The sequence below is a fragment of the Embiotoca jacksoni genome, unplaced genomic scaffold, assembly GCF_022577435.1.
Source record: "Embiotoca jacksoni isolate LCO1_2020_lvr unplaced genomic scaffold, fEmbJac1.0.p SCAF_25, whole genome shotgun sequence".
In the NCBI taxonomy this organism is placed as follows: Eukaryota; Metazoa; Chordata; class Actinopteri; family Embiotocidae; genus Embiotoca; species Embiotoca jacksoni.
This window is the reverse complement of record NW_027185376.1, coordinates 5,185,570-5,206,141: the sequence shown is the minus strand read 5'-3', so window position 1 is coordinate 5,206,141 and position 20,572 is coordinate 5,185,570. Positions and strand designations below refer to the sequence as shown.

Below are 20,572 nucleotides of genomic sequence, written 5' to 3'. Positions count from 1 at the left end.
AAAAAAAAAAAAAAAAAAAAAAAAAAAAAAAAAAAAAAAAAAAAAAAAAAGCAGTTGAAGCTACGAACACTTAAATAAACTTGAAACCAGCAGCGGTGTGCTGAAAATTGGCCTCGAAACGTATGGAAGAGAAAACAATAGGGACGTTACACACGGCTGCAAAACAAACAGAACAACAAGTAGCTCCGGGAGGATTTGAGGAATCACAACACAGCGGATGGAGCAGTAGAATAAACTCTGCGGGTTTCACTTTGGGCTGCAATTCCTTCTTCGTTGCAGATTTCGTCAGCTCATTAGCTCGTGGCCCGACACGGCCAAAAGTATGTGGACGTCAGAAAATGATGTTTGTGATTCATCATTTTAAAATTAGCATCAGCATTTTCTATTGTTCATTTATTTTGTCTCGTTAACTCCCCGAAATTATATTTTGGATTATTATTTGTCACGACAATTATTATTTTATTTTCTCATATATTTCATTGGAAAAAACATGCGAAATTTTTAATTGCAAAAATGAGAATTAATATATTTTTTTAATTCATATTCTTTCTTTTATAGATTTTTGTTATTATCTTTGGGGGGAGGGAGGGGGGTTGATGCTGTCACTTGGCCGCAACTTTTTTTAAGACACATTCTGTGTTTTCTGACTTGATTCACCTCTCTAAAAAAATGTTAGAGGGTCTATATAGATTATATGAAATTTGAAGTTAATATTTGTCCCCCCCCCCCCCAAAAAAAAAACCCCCAACACTGATAAGGATCTCGATCGAAATGTCGCACGGCAATTATTAATGAACCGGCGTCGGAGCACAACAGAGCCTGCCGAGATTTTTTTTCTTTCCGAGCTCGGCACCCGCAAATAAAAGTTTTATTGGATGTGCGGATCCTTTTTTTTCATCCAGTATTCACCTGAAAAATGACGCCCATCTGTGATTGTTTAACGTCTCTGTCCATAACTGGTGGCACTAATCTGCAGCGATAACAGCCTCCACGCTTTGGCAAAAGGCTTCCCACCAGATTTTGGAAGCCAGCTGCAGAGATTTGCTCTGTTCTCCCCGATTAGAGAGGTCGGCCGCACATTTTGTTTTGGCTCTCGAGTTTTGCTTCGCAGTTTATCCCAGAAAGTGTTGGATGGAATCGTTGACGGGAAGTTGGTCCGCACAAAACCAGAACAATTTTCTGTCGGTGTGATTTTGTGCGTCGGTTAAACTGAACGAAGGAGGACGGAGAAAGTAATGGAAGCAGCGCCGTCCGCATACTTTTGGCTTTAGCGTCGAAAAGTGCTTCTATCTCCTGTACAGCGATCACAACAGGAGGATGAAAACCTGGATCCACATACTTTTTTTTTTTTTTTTTTTTTTACTAGGAAGCATATTTTTAACCTGCATCAGCCGGAAGACAAAATTCAAAAAAATAAAACTGAAATTTCAAAGTTTTTCCTTGTTTACTATTTGAAGAATATAAAAGCTGCGGACTATCTTAACAACTCGAAGGGTCGGCTAAGGTAACCAGCACAAGAGTGGTTTTTTTTTTCCAGCTACCAATATCAGACTCGCACCTATTTTTTTGTAACGACTACTCCGCTAATGTTAAACTTGAACTCGAAGTCGACTCCTTGAGATGGAAAAAGACAAAAAAAAAACAACTCCTCACAGTGTCTCTTATCTATCTGTCTTTTCCTTCCAGGATCCTCCAGCCGGGCGGAGAGGAAGGCAGATGATCTTCATAGACAAAAGACTCGCCGACTGGCCGCCGAAGACGAGCGAAAACTGCAACCCCAACACGTTTGGAAACACCGACAGCTCGATGTGAAGTTAGGTTTTTATAGACTCTCCAGCGATCGGTCATCGAAAATCCAAGAATCCAAAACCGAAATCCCGATTTGTAGAAAAAGTTAAGACACTTTTTGTTTCTGCAGTATATAAGACTTTACTTGGACTTTTAGAAGTTGTGTTGCATCGACTGCATATTGTTCAATATATTCTTTGCTTTTATTTGTTTCGGGGGTATTTATAAGTTTAGAGGGACGGACGTAACGTCGCAGAATCCACAACGAAAGCAAAAAAAAAAAAAAAAAAAAAAAAACTGTGACTCCTCTCGTAACTCGGCGGTGACGAACTTGAAGACACTTCGGCTACTTCAGCACTGATTTTTACTGACGCTTTCTGTTCGATGGCTCCTTTCTAAACGTCGGTCGTAGGCACCGATGGGGTTTGAAGAGAAACTGTACTACTGTTTGGGCGGGAAACTAAAGTGTGTTTGTTTATTGTGATGATTCCCAAAATATCTTCAGAAAACCGCTTCAATAAATCGAGATGGTTCTAAAAAAACAAAAAAACAATCACAAAGTCCAAACTTCTTTTCTTGCCGTCTACAGGTGGAGGTTCAAATGTTGGTTTTTTTTTGTAAAATATCGAAACTGTTTTTTGACGGATCGGTATGGAAATTGGTGGAATTATTTAGGATCCCCTGAGGATGAATTCAAATGACTTTTGTGATCTTAACAGTTTTTCCATTGGCCGTGTCGTTGGGTTTAAGATTTTTGGTTTCATTAAAAATGTCTCAACGACTATTACATGGGTTGCTATAATATTTTCAGGTTTCCCACCAGTTAGAAGTCTCAACAACTATGCCATGAAATTTAGTCCAAACATTCATGGTCTCCAGAGGATGAATCCTGATCACTTTTGAGATCTTCTGGGTTTTCCACCAGCAGGTCAGAGACTTCACTTATCCAGTTAATATCTGAACGGAACAAAGCTGTAAAGACGCTGATGGTTCCCAGAGGATGAATCCTTCACACTCTTGCGATACAACGTTTTAGCGCCAACATTCGGTTGAATCTTGAATCATTTTTTTCGTAAAATATCTCAGCAACTACTGCATGCATTGCCATAGAATTTGGTGCGGACATTTATGGTCCCCAGAGGATGAATCCTCATGATATTTGAGATACTGGGGCTTTTCCTGTAGCATCCCCAGCAGGTCAGTTTCCGTTTACCCCCGTATAATATCTTAAAAGAAAAACCTTTGTGCAGACTTCTTATGATCCCCAGAGGATGAACCATAAAGACTTAGATTATTCTCATGACTTTGTTATCCTAACAACTTTTATCAGGCATCAACAAGAAGGTGGATTTTTTGTTTTTGTTTTTTGGGTGGGGTGGGGGTGGGGTTGTAAATTGTCTCAACAGCTATTGGATGGACTTCCATGGAAGTTTGCTAAATACATTCATTTCCCCTCCAGGTTCACCAGTGTCGGATTTTTGGTTTATGGCTAAATACCTGCGTTAACTAAAGATGCTGTACTTTGAGTTTTGTGCTAATTAGCAGATGTTAGCATGCCAACACAATTAAACTAAGTTAGTGAACACAGTAAACATTGTACCTGCTAAAAACATGAGCATGTCAGCCTTGACAGCTGTTTCCGCCAACAAATACTCTCCATAATACGACAACGGGAGGTGACAGCACAAGTTTTCGAGGTGTTTAAAATAGATGTTTTTCCCAGTTGCAGTCTTTTCGTGTGGGTGTCAGGAGATCGACAGTAAACAGAGTGTGACACTTCTATTAAAAATAATAATAAAAAAAAAAGAGGCAAAATTAAATAAAACTAAATTGAAACTTCTTGTTTACTGTGACGGAAAATGCAACCGGAAGAGTTGTTTTCGCATCACTCGCAGCGCCCGAAGAGCACAAAATGAGCCCCGGCATCTCCAGTAATGATTTTTTTATTATTGTATTATGTGCATATTTAATTGGGTCGTTCTCCGGTAGAAGTTGCCGGCGTCTCCGTGCTCGGAGTCACTTTGAACACGACCCACGCCCTCAAATCCATCAGAGGAATGCCGCATTACCAGACACGCATGCCACCGCCGCCACCACCACCACCAGCAGCACCACCAGCACCACCCGACCACCCATTACAGCGCATGTCCATCATCACGTCACATGTCCTCCTGCACACAGATAAGCACACACACACACACAGCAGCTGTAGCTAAGTTTAGCCTCCATCGGGTCACGGTGGAATATCCAGCCGAAACACTTCGCCGTTGTTTTAATCGGCCGTACGGGACGATCCAAAATCGTGAGAGGAAAAGAATTACAACGTAAATACGAGAAGCCCGCGCGCTGAATCCTGAACCGGTGCAACTGTAACCCCTTCCATAAAACAAACACACACCGGCGAACGCTCGTCTCCGGCGTGAGTGAGCCAGCTTCTGTTCGGAGATGATGATCATAACTCACAGCAGAAATGTGCCCCGCGAGAAGTTTCGCAATAAAGTCGTGTCGTTTGCATATTTGACGCGCACGTGTGTGTGTGTGTGTGCGTGTTGTGCGTGACGGGTTGGACGGCAGCGACACACAGTAGCTCGAGCATCACTCAGACAACCGTAAACACCGTCGACAACTTGTAGCCTGATACCGTTCCTTCACTATTCCTCCCTCCTTCCCCCCCCCCTTTAACTCCACCCTCCTCCTGGCACTGCACAGAAATAATAGCATGACACCCTGATTTTTAAAACGCCGCCGGTCATAACGAGGTTAAATGCCTCCTCCAAAGGTCACGGTTCACTCGAATACCAAAAGCTAAGAGCTCCTTTTGACGTTTGTAAAAAAAAAAAAAAATCTTTGACAGCTTTGGGGAAAAACTTCCCCGGGTTTGATGTGTACCTTTGCTCCGAATCCGTCGAGCCGTGTTGTCTGTGTGTGTGTGTGTGTGTGTGTGTGTGTGTGTGTGTGTGTTTCTATTCCTGTCGCCATGGCGATGAGAGCGCCGATAGGTGCCGTAGCAACCGTGCCCCGGAATCTTGGTCGCATACTACAAGCAGCTGTATTTACCGATGAGTTCATCCTGCCGGGATAGACACTAAAGCCCTGGCCAGGCTCCCTCGTCCATGTGTGTGTGTGTGTGTGTGTGTGTGTGTGTGTGCGTGTGCGTGTGTGTGTGTGTGTACAGTGTGTTTATCCATGCATCTGCCCGCCTGTCGGTTCGGTGTGTACGTCGGATGCACGCATTTGGATGATGACTCCCCTCCGGACGCCGGGGGAAAGGGTTGCGGACAAACACGAAGCCAACAGAGTATCAACCGAGAGAGACGGTCCAGTTTGAGGGCCAAAAGAGAGGAGGGGAGGGGAGGGGAGGGGGGGGGGGGCGGGACATGTTGTTTTGTGTGTGTGTGTGTGTGTGTGTGTGTGTGTGTGTGTGTGTGTAGTCATTGACCTTCCTATCATGGTGTCACGTGGCCGGCTGCTGCAAACCGAACAGGGCAAAAGCCACAGATGGAGACAGCTCGACTAAGGAGATGCACTTTCCTCTCTTTCCTGCTTCTTGCTCCCGTCGAACATCTGATTCTCTCCATGTCTTTTGTGCAAACACCTTTTTTTTTTTAATTTTTAATTTTTTTTTTTAGCTTCACTTCCTGCTTGCTTTCCCTGCTCTCTCTGCTCTCAACGTTTCTTCTCTGCTCCTTCCTTACGACGCTTTTTCTTCTTTCTTTCTTTCCAACAAGCTTTCTCTCCTTCCTTCCTCGCTTCCTTTGCTTGTCCCCTCGCCTCCTATCTTTTTTTTGGATGGATAGCTACTCCCTCCTCTACAGTTCCTCCCACCGGACCGGACTTCTCTCCGGCTTCCAGCGCCTGCGCTCCGAGAGGAAGATGTGCGACGTCGTGCTGGAGGCCGGCGCCGTATCCTTCCCGTGTCATCGCGCCCTCCTCGCCAGCTCCAGCGACTATTTCTGGGCCCTTTTCGGAGAGACCACCGCGGAGAGATTAGCGGGCACCGTTAGCCTCTCCGCGCTAACCCCCGAGGGCTTGGACGCCATCTTGGACTTCCTGTATTCAGGCTGGCTCAGCGTGTCACCCTCCACGCTTCCCGTAGTCCTGGAAGCGGCCCGGTACCTGCAGGTGGAGCCGGCCGTGTCCATATGTGAGCGTTTCATGACCGACGGCTTAAACGCTGAGAACTGCTGCTGCTACGCTAACCTAGCCGAGCGCCACGCCCTCTCGAACGCGCTCGAGGCCGCCGATCGAACCGTCGCCACGGAGATGGGGAATTTGCTGCTACGGAGCAGGGACGATCTTCTCGGGTTGAACGTCCAATCGCTCGTGGCGGTCCTCGACGCGGACGAGATACCCGGCGTCGCGGAGGCGGAGCTCGTGCAGCTGGCTCTGGATTGGCTGGATGCGAACGGGCCTGTCCCGCTGCTGAAATCAAATCTCCTGCTGAGCCGCCTGCGCTTCGGATTGGTCGCCCCCTCCGACCTCGCGCGTTTCAGCCACGCCCACAAAGCCACGGCCACGCCTTTAATCAGAAGTCAGCTGACTCGGGCGCTGGAGTACCACGGGCTGGGGTCGGCTCAGCCGATCAGACAGAGCCGACAGTCCACGCTCAGAGCGTCGCCCGGCCGCGTGCTGCTCGTGGGCGGCGGCTCCGGCGCCGATTGGCCGGAGCGGCACGTGCTGGCGTTCGATCCCCGAAGCGGGAAGTTTTCATCCCCGCGCTGCACCCTCCCGCTGCGGCTGAGAAACCCCGGCGTGTGCTCGGTGGGGGGCTTCCTCTTCGTGATCGGAGGAGAGGAAGTGCAACGGGGAGATCGGGACGGGAAGACGTCCGTCGCCGCGGCGACATCCGACCGGGTGTGGCGGTACGACCCTCGCTTCGACCGCTGGGAGCGGGCGGCGTCCATGCTGGAGCGGCGGGCGCAGTTCGCCTGCTGCGTGGCGGAGGACGTGATCTACGCTGTCGGGGGACGACGCGGGCGGCCGGACGCCGACGCCTCCTCCGCGGCCTCCGTGGAGTTCTACGACATGGCCGCCGGCGCGTGGAGGAGAGGCGCGACGCTGCCCCGCCCCCTCCACGGCCACGCCTCCGCCGCGCTCGACGGCGGCGTCTACGTGTCGGGCGGTGTCCCGGGCGGTGTCCCGGGCGGTGTCCCGGGCCACCGGGGCGTCCGGGATGAAAACGGGGAGATCAGCAGGGAGGTCCTGTTCTGGGACCTCGAAGGCCGAGTCTGGGAGAAGAGGGCGTCCATGGCCGTCGCCAGGTTCGGCCACCGCCTGGCGACGGCCCGCGGCTTCATCTACGCCCTGCTGGGGAAGTACGAACCTTTCTGCGACATCGAGCGGTACGACCCGCGCTCGGATCACTGGACGCGCCTCCGGCCGCTGCTCGCCGGCTCCTTCGACTACGGGACGCCGGCGGCGGCGGCGGCGTCGTCGGGCAACCTGCTGGTGTTCGGAGGGAGGCGGTGGAGCGACGGGCGGGAGGAGGTCGTGAGGAGCGTGCTGGAGTACGACACGAAGAACGACCGCTGGAGGGAGATCTGCCAGCTCCCCAGACCTCTCACGGGCACCGAGTGCACGCTGCTGCCTCTGCCGGACTGAAGGGCGTCGAAACGCGAGAACAGACTTGACGAGCGCCGTCGGCGAGGTCGAGGAGGCGCGACGCGGGCGCCAAAAAACGCTTTGAAGAGCGACGTCAACAACAACAACAACAACAAAAAATCACGATCCGACCGTTTTCATTTACAGCGGAGAGATTTCAGGGGACTAAAACAACAGAAAGGAAAACTATCCCTCACGGTTGAATGTTAGGAACTGTTTAGGAAATGTTTACGACCTCCTCGGCCTCGAGGGATTTACTTTCCACCTCGCTGAGGATTTCAAGCTTTCTTTTTCAGTCCCGTCTAACCGGAGGAAAAAACAAGATGTGTGTTATTCCAGGTTATTGAGGAAAATATTTCAAACGAGGCCAAATTTCGACATAAAGAGGAAAATACACATCGTTTCTCAATAATAATAATAATAATAATAATAATAATAACTGCTGAACGTCACACAAGAAGATACCAAAGATAATCTTCATATCCGGACTGTTGAATATGATGCTGGAACCAGGAGACTGTTCGCTATAAGCATAAAACACAAGTTTCTCCTGAGGTTAACCAAACGAGCGATAAAGTGTATTCCATTTTTAAGCGCGCCGTTTTTCTTTTTTTCCTCTCTCTCCGCGTTTCTAGTTTTTAATGCTACTCGCAGCGTTATGTGAACATTTTGGGGAACGGGCGGTTTTGCAGAGAGTTGGACGGGAAGAGAAAATACCGCTCGCATGTTCACGTATTGAATATGAAGCCGGAAGCGGGATGAACGAATTTGGGAATTTTTCCTGTTCGAGGTTTTCGAGGGCATTTGAGATTGTTGGAAAAGACGAATCCTGCAGTCGTTTCATTTTTTTCACTTTCAAGTATCAAGCTGATGCGATTTTGTGAAAGTCAATTATAGCATGCAGAACAGCGAAATAAGCAAAATGTCAAACGACCAACGATGAGAGGTGTCGCACTTACGTACCGACGATCGAACGTAAAAGCGCGCGAGGAAACTGCGTGTAAAAAAAAAAAAAAAAAAAAAAAAAAAAAAAAAAAGGAAGCTAAAGGGGATTTATTTCAGAACAAGTGGAGGTGAAGACATCTCACTGGAAAGAAGGCCATTCTTAAACAGATGAGTTTTCAAGAAAAGGCGGCAGTGGAGGTTAACAGAGAAGTCCAAACCGGAGATAAGGTGATGAAGGTGCGGGAGGACATCTTCCAAATAGAAAAAAGAAAAGAAAAAACAACAGCAATACTAAGCTGAATATTTTACAGAAGTTGCAGAGAAAAGTTTCAGTGCGTGTGACATTCCTGTTTATTTTACTAGTGCTGAATAATTTAGGTTTTTCTATATGACAGATAAAGAAATAGAAGCAAACCAAGGACACGGCGTGACCCTCTTTTCCCCGTTTAGTTTTCTTGTTTCGCCCACTTCATCTGCACCGACAGCTAAATGGACAAAGTAGTTGTTGTTTTTTTTGCTGTAGAGTAGAAAAAAAAAAAAAAAAAGCATTGGTGAGAAATCATATGCATGATTTGTGGGTACCAGCTAGGTAGGCTCCTGGAGTTCATTATTCATGTTCTTTTTGTGCTTGCATCCGCCTCCATCTAATCCTGAAAACATAATGTGCTGTGTACATAAATATTATTTATTTAATGTATTTCACGGTGCCTTCTGGATTAACTGGATGCCTCAATATATCCTGCATTAACTGTTTCCAACGAAAGTATGTTTGAAAAACAATTTGCTCAGCTCTCGGTGCATAAAGTGTCATCAAAGACTCTACATACAAAAATCACGACATTTGGTGTGTACTCAAATCATTTTCACATTACTGTCAAACGGTAGAATTTAATTCTTTAAAGAATGGAACAATTAAACATTCCAATTGGTAACAATAAAAATATATGAATTCAATTGTAAAGAGCAAAGAAAAGAACTGGAAATGTGATGCGTTTGCTTTGGTGTCTGTTTATCGTGTCTCCATTTGAGTAGCTTTGAATAAAGCAGCATCTCATGTTCATTTCTAGCTCGCATTTTTGCATTATGAGATCACAGCAGTAATTCATGAAAGGAATACTTTGCCGACAATACTTCTGTACTTTTACTTAAAAGGTCCAGTGTGTACGATCAAAGGGCAGAAATGGAATTCATTCTTCATGAATATGTTTCGGGTCCTTTGGCATAAATTTGAGCCGTTTTAAATCTGCGTACCGCTTCTTGCAGTGAGTGTTTTGAAAGTGTGATATTCGTGCTTTTACCTACGTAAGGGGTCTGAAGACTTTCTCTCTCTCCCCTCGACAGAAACACAAGCCTGCAGCAGCCGTCAGCGGCAGCTCGTCACCTCGTCGCCCACAAATCAAAAACACACCATGAAGAAACAACACCCCGTCGTCCAAATGACCAAAACTTTATTGAGCCACCCTCATCTTCCAACAGAACACGTAGAGTCATCACGTAAATAAATACTGTTTTGTTTTACTATAATTTATAGATTCAACATTAAACAATCTTTACTCAACGACAGTCTGTCCAAAAAAAACCCCCCAAAAAAACAAATCCTGATAGAATTCGAGAACATCATCCGAGACACTTAGTTTTGCGCTCTATAAATAGAGATCTACTGTATCTAGAGATTTCAAAACACAAAAACAGAAAAAGGAATAGTGTTTCTTTTTTTTCTTTTTCTTTATATATATCTACAACAAAGACATGCTACTACAACCAACCACGGGCAGCAGCATAGAAAGAGCATTCAAACTGAGTGTACTGTGTGCTTATTAGTGTGCGTGTGTGTGTGTGTGTGTGTGTGTGTGTGTGTGTGTGTGTGTGTGTGTGTGTGTGTGTGTGTACGTACGATTGCTTTCATAGTTTTTGTGCAGTGTCTCTGAGTATTAAGTCGTTTGGCAGCAGCGGTACAAATAACAAACTATAATTATTTTTTTTTATTAGATCCATATTTCATTTCCTATGCAAATATTTCTTCATATTCTCTGTTACATGCAGGATGCGGAGAGCCAAAATGGTCTCCGAGGGAAACAAACAAAAAAAAAATCCACCCGTGGAAACTTTAACACGATTATACAAAGCAGAATGAATCTGTGATGTTCTTGTATTTTGCTTGCCTTTAAAAAAAAATAAATCAATAAATAAAAATTTGAAGATGTTTTTGTGTTTCTTGGGCGAGCAGAACAAATTTCCCACTTTTCTACACCTGTAGTCGTTACGATCGTATCTCAGGTGTGATTACTGAAGAGGAGGGTGCCACTGAAAACGGGGGAAAAAAAAAGAAGAGCAAACAGGTCCAGAAACAGAAATATCATTTCTTCTGTACGTGATAGACCAACCGTCTGAACACCAGAAGTGTTAACGACTTAAAAAGCCAAGAAACATTTGCGTCACTACATTTGTGCAAACCCAGATTCCTGAAAAAAAAAAAAGGGGGTTTGATTCTGTTCATCAACAGAATAAGTAATCACTTTTCAGTGGCATGATTTACCCTCTTCTTAAAAAGCCTTTACGGGCCCTGAAGGCATCGTTGAAATAAAAGCCAGTAGTTGGAAACGTTAACGTAGCAACGCGCTGCATGTGCATCGAAAAACATAAACGTCAAGCATAACGAAATATTGGGATGCGGATAACAGAAAATACTTTTAAAAGGACAAAATCAACGAGTGTTACAGTAATTCAGTGACGTGGGTTCAGCTCCACGATTCATCTTTCATTCGAGCCTCCGTCGATCAAACGCTAAATTACTCGTCATCGATGTCAGATAAAAAAATGTTTAAAAAAAAAAAAAAATCCCTCGAGTGAATGAAAGGTATCCGTGGCGACGCATCAATAATCACCACCTGCGACGAGACATGTGAAACAAGTCGATCGTCAAACAAAGATTACAGCCTTTCAAAAAGATGACTACTAAAAACCACGACTGCACGTGCTAAAATTACAGGTTTATAGGGGCCAACGTTGTTTTGTAATTCATAACAAAATGATTTCAAACCTGCTTCTGGTGTTTATTACAACGAACGCTCACTTAAAAACTCTTTGAAATCGTCTACTATGACGTTATAGCAAAGGGGGAAAACCAGTTTTCATCCTGAATATATTCCCAATAAAAAGCTTTTAACCCACTTTTTTTTTTTTTTTAAGGAAAATCGGGTATTTAATGTCTTATATTTCAAGATAAATCCAGTAAGTTATGTTATTAAATACATTCAAAATGGCTTCTCCAATGCGGCCCATTAACCAGGGATGTAAGATGTTTCAAAGGAGAGTTATTATTATTATTATTATTATTATTATTATTATCAGTTGAAGAGACACCGGCGTCTACTGTTTGTTTACATGTGGAACAAGTTGAAAGCTTCTTGACGTTAAACGGCACAAGTGTTTTCCCAATCGGTCCCGTTAAGACATGCGACGTGCACACGAGAGAAATTGTGAAGTGTTAAACACAGGTTGGTAAAATCAGGTGGAATAAACTCCAAAACCCAACACACTAAAAGACGGGCTTCCTAAAAGGGTAAGGTCAGTTCAAGCATCTCAGGGCGGATTATTTTCCCTTTAAATGGGTCCGACTCCGAGACAAGTGTGCATGCTTCAGGTCCAGCCCAGCACTGTACGTCAATCTACCGAACCGGCACAAACAAACATCTCTAAAACTAGATAGAAAGCGAGACGAGTGGATTTAAAAAAAAAAATAAAGAAAAGAAAAGAAAAAAAAGACCTTTTGCTTATCGTCGCCAGCTGTAACACTCACTGTACGGTAAATATCATCATAGACATCAAGTAGAAGGCTTGATCGAGTACAAACGTGATGTCGCCCGTTGGCTAAAAAGTCTACGAAGACACCGTGCAGTCGGTACAGACATCAGGAGCACAACAGAAGCGGGACGAACGAGGCCTCCGGACGGGGGAGTCATGGAGACGGTGAAAGTCGTCCCACGGTCGGTGTCGGCGCTTCTTCGCGTGGCGTTTCCATGGAGACTTTTTTTTTTTAGGTTACAGAGCACAAAAAGCTAACATGTAATACTTAAAGAAATCGGTGCGTCTGCGTCCCCCCCCCCTCTTCCTCCTCTTCCTCCTCCTCTTCCTCCCCCCCCGGCTGCGGTGGCACAACCCGATCGGCTCGTAGATCGTTGAGGTTTTTTTTTTTTTTTTTCCTGGGCAAGCTGTCGTCGTCGCACTCGTTTTACGCTGCGGCTGCTTGAGAGCGTTTCCGAACCCCCCCGTCGGCCGTCGACGCGGTCCGTCCGTCGCGGTCCGCACCGACGCTCGGTCGCAGGAAGGGAAAAAAAAACAACCCGTCGGCTGCAGTCTTGTTCAACTCGATCCCGGGAAATCAGGCGATGACAGCGGTTTAATTTTAAAGCGTGTGTTTTTTTTTTTAAGTTTGTCTTTTTTTTGTGTGTGAAGTGCGAGGTTGTTGTTTTTGTTTTTTTTCTGCGCGTCACACGTGCGTCTCGATGTAGGAGTGCGTGTGCGACAGCGACGGGGTGAGGGGCGGGCCGGGGTCGGATTCGGCGGGCGAGTCGGGGTCCTGAGTGAACAGCTCCTGATAGGTTCTCTTCCACTCCTGGAACTCGGCCGACGACAGCTGGGGACTGGCCAGCAGCCTGTCAATCAACGCTAGCTCCCCCTCCCTGTCCTATGGGGGGGATGCAGAAACACAGGAGGGGCGAAGTCACTTTTAAAAAAAAAAAAAAAGAAAAGAAAATATCCGTAAGCCACTATTTCTGTAAAAAAAAACGCAGACACACGGAAAGGCAAGACACACACTTACTGGGATACACTAAGATTTGGAGGGGGGGGGGGATTAAACAGCTGATCGTTTTTTGCTCGTTTAAGAGATGTGGACATCGAAACCATTCCTCCATTCAGCATATTCATTATGAAGAATATTCCTGTATATTATGGCGTTGCATTAATGTGTAAACATCACTTTACATACTGCTACTGAGCTTCAATCTTTATCAAAAAATACATCACAAAAGTATTCATTGATTACACTCTAAATCAACTAAAACTGTAGTAGTCCATTAAGGAAATAGTAAGTAGAAATACTCCAGTGAAGTACAAGTACTTACAAAACTAGATTTGAGTAAAGTGCTTCGTGTCCAGAAAACAGATTCAGGTTCTTTACCATCTTTATTTCTGTAGATAACATGATAATAAATAATACTAAACACAGCATGCGTGGATCTCCTCTGTCGTTATTTTTGTTTGCCACAACAGAGAAAAATCCAGCATCGCTTTCATCTTCTCTTCTTGACTGTATTCCTTTTGTTGCGGTGCAGTTTTTAAATGCATAAAAAGAATAATATGCACGACTTTGTTGTTTCCACAGAGAACACTGAAGCTCCCTGAACGCAAACAAATCCAGCCTGATCCTTTGTAAATAGAATTTTGAAGTGTAGGATCTACCAGGGTCACCTTGGTTTCTACAGCACAAAGAAACTTTTAATCCAAAACTCTCCACCCACCCCCCCCCCCAAAAAACAAACAAAAAAGCTTTGGTATGTTTCCTTTAAGGGACGCCAGACAGGGAACAAACATGTAAGCTCCTCCAGCCAAACGCCACAGATCCTCGCAAAAATTAAATAAATCAAGACCCCGTGTCCTCGCCAGCCGACCACGGAGGTAAAGCAACAGAGATACAAACTCCAGAGAGACACAAACACAAGCCACAACAACAACAACAACAACAACAAAAGGAGCCGGTCGCAGGCGGCATCACCGCCGCCTCGGACGACACGAAGCCACGGACGGCCGATCCACAGCCGGAGACTCAAACCAAAACCGAGGACACAGACTGAGACAGAGGACGGCACTAAAAAACAACGAGACAGACACTTTCCAGCGTGTGTGTGTGTGTGTGTGTGGGGGGGGGGGGGGGGGGCAGCAGGGTCAGAAATTACCATAAATATCTTAATTATATCTTTATAAAATAATTAAGAGAGAGACGTTTATATCAACGGGGAGCCGCCTTCATGTGGGAATTCGATTAAGGTAATCCGGCCGGCCAGCGAGTGATAAGAGGTCATTCTGGACAGAAAAATAAGCAATATTTCTGTGTTGAGAAGCAGAAAATGTTGGTCAAATTGAAGCGAGATATTTCAGTAAATGACCTCATATGAACTGCGATAAAATAAATCCCTTATTATTGTTATTATTTCTAAATAAGGGTGACAATTTAAAAGGTTTGCGAACCAAAACAAACAAACAGGTTTCGATAAAGCTTGCCGAGGAATCTGACCAAACTGGACCGTTAAGATAAACTGAAATATGGTGCTTTTTTAAAAAAAATATTTTTGTATTTAATTATAAGTAATCTCACAAAGAAAGAAGAAAAAAAAAAAAAAACTAACTGCCTTCGAAGTGCAGTTAGCTACGAGTCGAGCTTACAAAAGCCAGACGGGCCCGCTACGCCTAGTTACGGTTGCTGCGCTCTGATTGGACGGTCACATTTTTTGTGGGCGGGTGTTTCGTGACGTGCGAAACCAACCTTCAGCGTTGAGGTCAGTATGCGCAGGCGGTGCAGGCGGTCGTTGAGCTGAGGGTCCGCCGCCCGGCGGAGGAAGGACTGCCTGAACTCTGTCTGACCTTTGGCCTCCGACCCCCGACCCAGAGGACAGACGCCGCCCTGCTCGCACGCCCGAAACAGGTCGCCCAGGGACGCGCCCTCACTGCCGCCTTTAAAATAAAATTAAAAAAAACACACAGAAAAGCACAAAACGTTTAAGCCGAAAACTCTCCGACTCGCTCTCGAGATCCTGAAGCCGAGAGGAGACGAGTCACGTGTCCGCCGGACCGCCGGAGGACCGTAATGACTTGTATTAGTCGCAGACAGATTATTAATAATGATAAAACACTCTTCTCTCTCTCTCTGTCAGCCTCAGGGACGTCCTCCCCCCTCCGTCCCCCCCCCCCCACTTTGGCAGCTTTACTTCCTCCTTTCACATCATTATTCATTGTTCAATCAACTCTCTAACAAATCTTCAAAAGAAAAAAAAAAAAAAAAGAAAAGAAAATCACCCGATTGCACAAATCACGTCGTCTTACTATTTTCGTCTGGCACTCTCGTTTTGTGGCACGCCGCCGGTCTCACCTCGGCAACAGGAGCGGCTCTCATTAGCCTCATTAGATCGGCGTATGACTGCGGCGTGTGTTACCAGATAATGATGATGATTTAAACGGATAAGTGTCTGCCTGAGAGCGGTTTTTATATCTGGCACACGTACTGACGTCTTCACCTTAAAAGATCTTCCTCTCTTTTTTTTTCTTTCTTTTTTCCAGTCTCTGGTGGCGGTCATTCAATAAGAGACACTTTTTTGTTGTTGTTGTTGTTTTTTCCTCTTTGCTCTTAACCAAGAAATACAACAGAGAGATGCTCTAGCTTGTTTCACACAATTACATCTACCAAAATAAAACCTCTTCTGTCTTTCAGTGGCACAAAGAAGGTCATGCAGGCTTTTATTTTTTTTTACCACACTAAATTATTGCTTCTCTTTTGATATCGAAGGCTACAGCTGGTTCAGAATTCAGCTCAGGTTTTTAAACTCTTAACATCCACCCTTTTTTTTTTTGACTAGGAAGGACTACGAGCGTCGAAGCCTTTCGCTTGTTTGTATGTGCAGCACATACTGATTCAACAAGTACGCGACCGTACAAGTGACTTTTACCGTTTTGCTACTGTTGAATATTTGAAGTCGATCTCGTTGAAAATATAGAAAAACGGCTGAATTTCCAACCTGAGCGTTAACGTATTAGAGGACATAAATAAAATAGCTCACGTGACACCTGTTCCAAAGTCATCGCACTTGCCGCGTCAGCATTTTCGAATTGATTGGAAAAGTTTCTTTTAAAAGGAGCCTTGTGTAGGATTTAGCGGCATCTAGTGGTGTGGACGTAGACTGCGACCACCTGAACGCACCTCACTGCTTCCTTATTTCGAGTTTGATTTTTGTCCTTTCTGGGCTACTGTAGAAACTATGTTGATATGAAGAACAAAAAAAAACCACAAACACTCTTAGTTTCAGCTGATTATACACAAATGAAAACATAATTATGGATATTAAATTCCCACCGGTAGATCCCACTAAATCCCTCAAAGTGAACATTTAAACCACAAATAAACATAGATTTGGTAGTTAGTCTGTCTAGTTTGCCGTGATGATGGATATTTCCATCATCAATCAGTTACATTGAGCTGTTTCTTATATCATTTTAGACATTTCCTTTAACTGCTATTTTTCGCCATTCAATTATATAAAAGGTTTTCTTCATTATTTTTAAACTCTGTATGGGAACCGGCTCGCCTTATTGGTTTTTACACCTTCGCAGCAGCAGCAGTGTTCTGGTGTTACAGCTGAGTCAATATGAGTACACACACTTCCAAATAAAATCCTAATTTATAACCCTAAAATCTTTCCAAGTATCCAAAAGTTCCCCCTAATTGGGAACAACAGCTTAGAAAAATGGCTTTAAAGGCAAATATTGATTTGATTTAGACGTTTACTGTTTAGAGTACAACCTAAAAAAAACCAACTAAATACCATTATTATTGAAGGTACCCTCGTTTTACTTTGGTGCCCAAAAGTATACGGACGTCTTTCTCCTCTTGGTGTTATTGCAGGGTTTTCTTTTGTTTTCCGACCTGCTGAATAAATAAAACGTGGCTGGATCAGCTTTGAATCCCTCTGAGCTCCTGTTCGTGTTTCACACGGCGCGTGACGCTCCCGGCCTGAACTCACCGTTGTGTGTTTGCGGTTCTTCTTTCGCGGGCGGCGTGAGGAGCGCGTGCAGGTTGCTGTCTCGCGGCAGCGTGAAGCTGCGGGGTTTCCCTCCCTGGGTTGCCATGGGGATCAGCCTCTGCATCGCCACGGGCAACGGGACATTCCTCTGCGCCGGAAGGGTGTAAACGGCTCCGGCGGTCATCGACCCGCCGCCCGGGCCCGGCTCGGCGAAGACGGCGTCCTCTGCAACGTCGAGAAGAAGGAACGCGTTCAGCGAGAGCAATCGAGCTGCAGCAATCAATACGGCGTGACTCATTTCTTCAGGAGGACAAACTGCACAACACGCTACAGGATATTTAATTTATCATTTTTTTAGAGCGTTAAATCACCAATTCAAAACAAACGTCGGATAAATTAACACGTGAACAAACATCAAGGTGATAAGAAGCAATTAATGTAACAGAAACCACATCAGGGACAAATTATTTGAGGCTTCTTTGATTTTGATTTATTTTGATTTTTTTTTATCACGATTATAAATAAACAACTTTTTTTTGGATAAAGCTTCTGGTAAATTCGTGCGTTACCAAGTGGTCCAGTTTGAAGGTAGTGTAGTCCCGCCTCAGTCAGCGGCGTCTCAATCAGGTCCTGCCAGGAGCGTCTTTGAGACGACGAAGAGCGGCCCGGTGACCCCGTCTCACTGCTGCCCCCCGCAGGACTGGAGCGGTACTGCAGGAACCAGTCACGGAGACGAACAGATTGTTAAAGCGTGTTTCAGGACGGTTATGAGCTCATTGGCGGCACATTTTTTTCACATACCATCTGTGGTTTTCTAACTTAATATGGGACTCGACTGCTTTCATTTCAATTAACCCAAGTTTAAAAGTTCTTTTTAGCACATCTAGTCGTCTTAAAACTGATATTTGCAACCATTCTTGTTGCTTCTCACCTTCGAGACAAGTTAACTAATTCTAGCTCGCTTTTCTGTTCATGGAGACACAATAAAAATACGATCAGATAAAATCTTTCAGACTTCACAAAATTGAAAAAAGACTTTACGACATTTTATGACCTTAATTGTTAAAAGATCAATTGTTTCTTTTTCAGACTTTTAAAGGATCTGTTAAAACCACGTTAAACACCGTCACACACACACACACACCTCTACAGGATCACATCTGTACTGCACGTCGCTGCTGCTGCTGCCCCCTGGTTTTCTCCCGCTGTGTGTGGTGCCTCCCCCTAGAGGACCGGGGTGGTACTGCGGCTCCGCGGCCGCCACAGGGGGCTCGCTGCACAGGAAGTCCTCCTGGGACGAGCGAGAGCGAGACGTTTCGGTGGAAGACAGTCGAGTGGTTCGGCCTTCCAAGTAGGCGCTCATCTGACAGAGAGAAGAAAAGGATTTCCCCCAGCGAGGCGGCGTGATGATTGAAAAAGTGTGTGAGAGGGTAAGAAAGAGATGGGAAGACACAGACTTATTACTATTATCTCAGCAGGCTCTGTTTCTGGTGACCCTGATTATCTGAACTAAAAAGCCACTGTTGTTGTTTCAGTTTTTCTTTTTTATACCAGGATTAAAAAAGACTCATAATGTAGAGCAACCAGTTCCAGGTTCAATTATAGCAACAATTACACCAAATGCATCCCTACCGCTCCCTGTGGGCTAAAATTGGCAATAACTTTAACTGTTCAAATGTACTGTGGAGGAAAGGCGAGCCTGATTTGTGCCTTCGAGTACAGTACGTAGTTTATACGAGCAGGAATACAGTCATGTGCGTGTGACTCACCGATGGAGGCCGTGGGTAGGTATCGTAGGGAGGTGGAGGGCTGTCCTGTTTGGGGCTGGAGGTGGTTTCGTCCTCGTGTTCGCTCTCACTCCAGTAATCTGCTGGGAACCCACACGCATACTGTCAGAAATACAACATCCGTGTGTTCATCCATCCATCTGCAGATTATTTTTCCAGCCATCCCGTCTGTTACATCCATGAAGCAGGGAAACAGTTAAAAACACAACATTTCGAATTTACTGTCAGATAATAGCGGTTGGTGTCTGGACACTTAATGAAACCGACACGTGTCGTGGAAAATATAGGCAAGTTCAATTAGAATAGTAGTATCGGTGTGTTCGGTGGGTAAAGACATCATCCTGCAGCAGCCATCTGCTGACGTGCCCTTCAGCAAGTCACTGAATGAACCCTCACCTTGCTCCTGGCGTATCCTCTCTCGCTCTGCGTAGCCCACAGCGGCCATGTTGAGACGACTCAGCCACCTAGCAGAAAGAAGGATTTGGTTTTTTTTGTTATTAGAAAACAAATAATGGTTTCAAATTGAACTGTTTTCATTTTTTATTACCTTATCAAAACCCAATATGTGAAAAGGTATAAAAGTAGAGGCCCTGAAATTGACACAAAGTGAGCTGAGAGTACACCAAATAAGGAAATAGAGACGGATTTATACGTTATGTAAAAATATATTACTTATTCTTTACCAAGAAGACACTCTTTGCAGTTTACATTCATGTGTGTTCAAACTCATGTCATATATATATATATATATAGCGAAACATTTGAAGGAATTTGTCCAATAAAGCTGATTCTGATCGAACGCAAATTTGTAGCCGTGACAACAGACGATGCTTCAAATATGAACGTCACCGCGAAGAAACTACAAATTCTGAAAAGATGATGCTTCACACGCATCTTCAACCTGCCAACACGGAGGAGCTTTATAACCACAGAGCGCATCGCCGAAAGATGAGCATCATTAATTCAGTGTCAAATCAAATGTGAAATATGGTCACAGTCTCGCCTTCTGTTCCCGAGTTACGGCGTTGAATTAGGACGGAACATTTTTTTTTTTTTTTTTTTTTGCAGAACATTTTGATGTCAGAGCGAAGCGGGACTTTTGACCTTTTGGACACAAAATGTCATCACCGCATGTTTTTTTTTTATCCTGTTAGGCTTGCGTGTGAAACGTGTATCTCGATGAGCAGATTCTATTCTGGGTCTATTTTATGGGTCAAATTATGTAACAAACTTCCATCTGTTGCACTTTTATTTTGTATTCGGGTGGGCAGCGCTGTATTAAAAAAAAAAAAAAGGGACGTCAACACCGTCAACGCATCAATTTTCCAAAAGCACTCCAGCTGATAAGCCAGTGTTAAGCTTTTAAAGAGGGATATGATGTTCTCAAAACAAAATTAGCGTGAAAAAAAAAAAGGGAAAAAAGAACTAGATGTCACTTCAGCGGCGAGAACGAAGACCAGCGATAGATTTGAGGTGAATTGCGGTTACGTAACAACCTCTCTTTAGCATTTAAGGTTGTGCAATCTCTTCTTTTTTTTTTTTTTTAACCACAACAACAGTTACATAATGAGTCCAGTCATTATACCTTGCTGCCTCTAAATGTCGCTGGAAAACGAGGGAAATTATGTCTTTCAGTCGTTTTGAACAAACTCACGAACC

General features: G+C 44.7%; 3 protein-coding genes across 8 annotated transcripts in view; 2 read left to right on the top strand and 1 right to left on the bottom strand.

Moving 5' to 3' along the window:
• smpx (small muscle protein X-linked) overlaps positions 1–3,153 on the top strand; it is a 12,313-nt gene extending 9,160 nt beyond the window's left edge. For both annotated transcript variants that reach the window (XM_069159773.1, XM_069159774.1), the window contains exon 5: positions 1,687–3,153. The gene's annotated coding sequence lies outside the window, so the exon portion shown is untranslated. The remainder of the gene's footprint in view (positions 1–1,686) is intronic.
• The window catches only part of cnksr2a (connector enhancer of kinase suppressor of Ras 2a), a 59,605-nt gene that overhangs the window by 4,247 nt on the left and 34,786 nt on the right, over positions 1–20,572 (bottom strand). For 2 of the 5 annotated variants that reach the window (XM_069159756.1, XM_069159759.1), the window contains 7 exons: positions 19,310–19,377; positions 18,896–18,996; positions 18,271–18,489; positions 17,696–17,837; positions 17,127–17,351; positions 14,879–15,066; positions 9,766–13,021 (listed from right to left, as the gene is read on the bottom strand). In XM_069159756.1, the coding sequence (XP_069015857.1) occupies positions 12,824–13,021; positions 14,879–15,066; positions 17,127–17,351; positions 17,696–17,837; positions 18,271–18,489; positions 18,896–18,996; positions 19,310–19,377 (1,141 nt within the window). In that variant the 3' untranslated portion in view covers positions 9,766–12,823. Of the gene's footprint in view, positions 1–9,765; positions 13,061–14,878; positions 15,067–17,126; positions 17,352–17,695; positions 17,838–18,270; positions 18,490–18,895; positions 18,997–19,309; positions 19,378–20,572 lie in introns of those variants that run through there. The other 3 variants (XM_069159758.1, XM_069159761.1, XM_069159760.1) reach the window with 3 other exon arrangements.
• Positions 5,254–9,691, top strand: LOC138204475 (kelch-like protein 34). The gene has a single exon (XM_069159770.1). It carries the CDS (start codon positions 5,578–5,580, stop codon positions 7,387–7,389), a length of 1,812 nt encoding a protein of 603 aa, XP_069015871.1. The 5' UTR covers positions 5,254–5,577; the 3' UTR covers positions 7,390–9,691.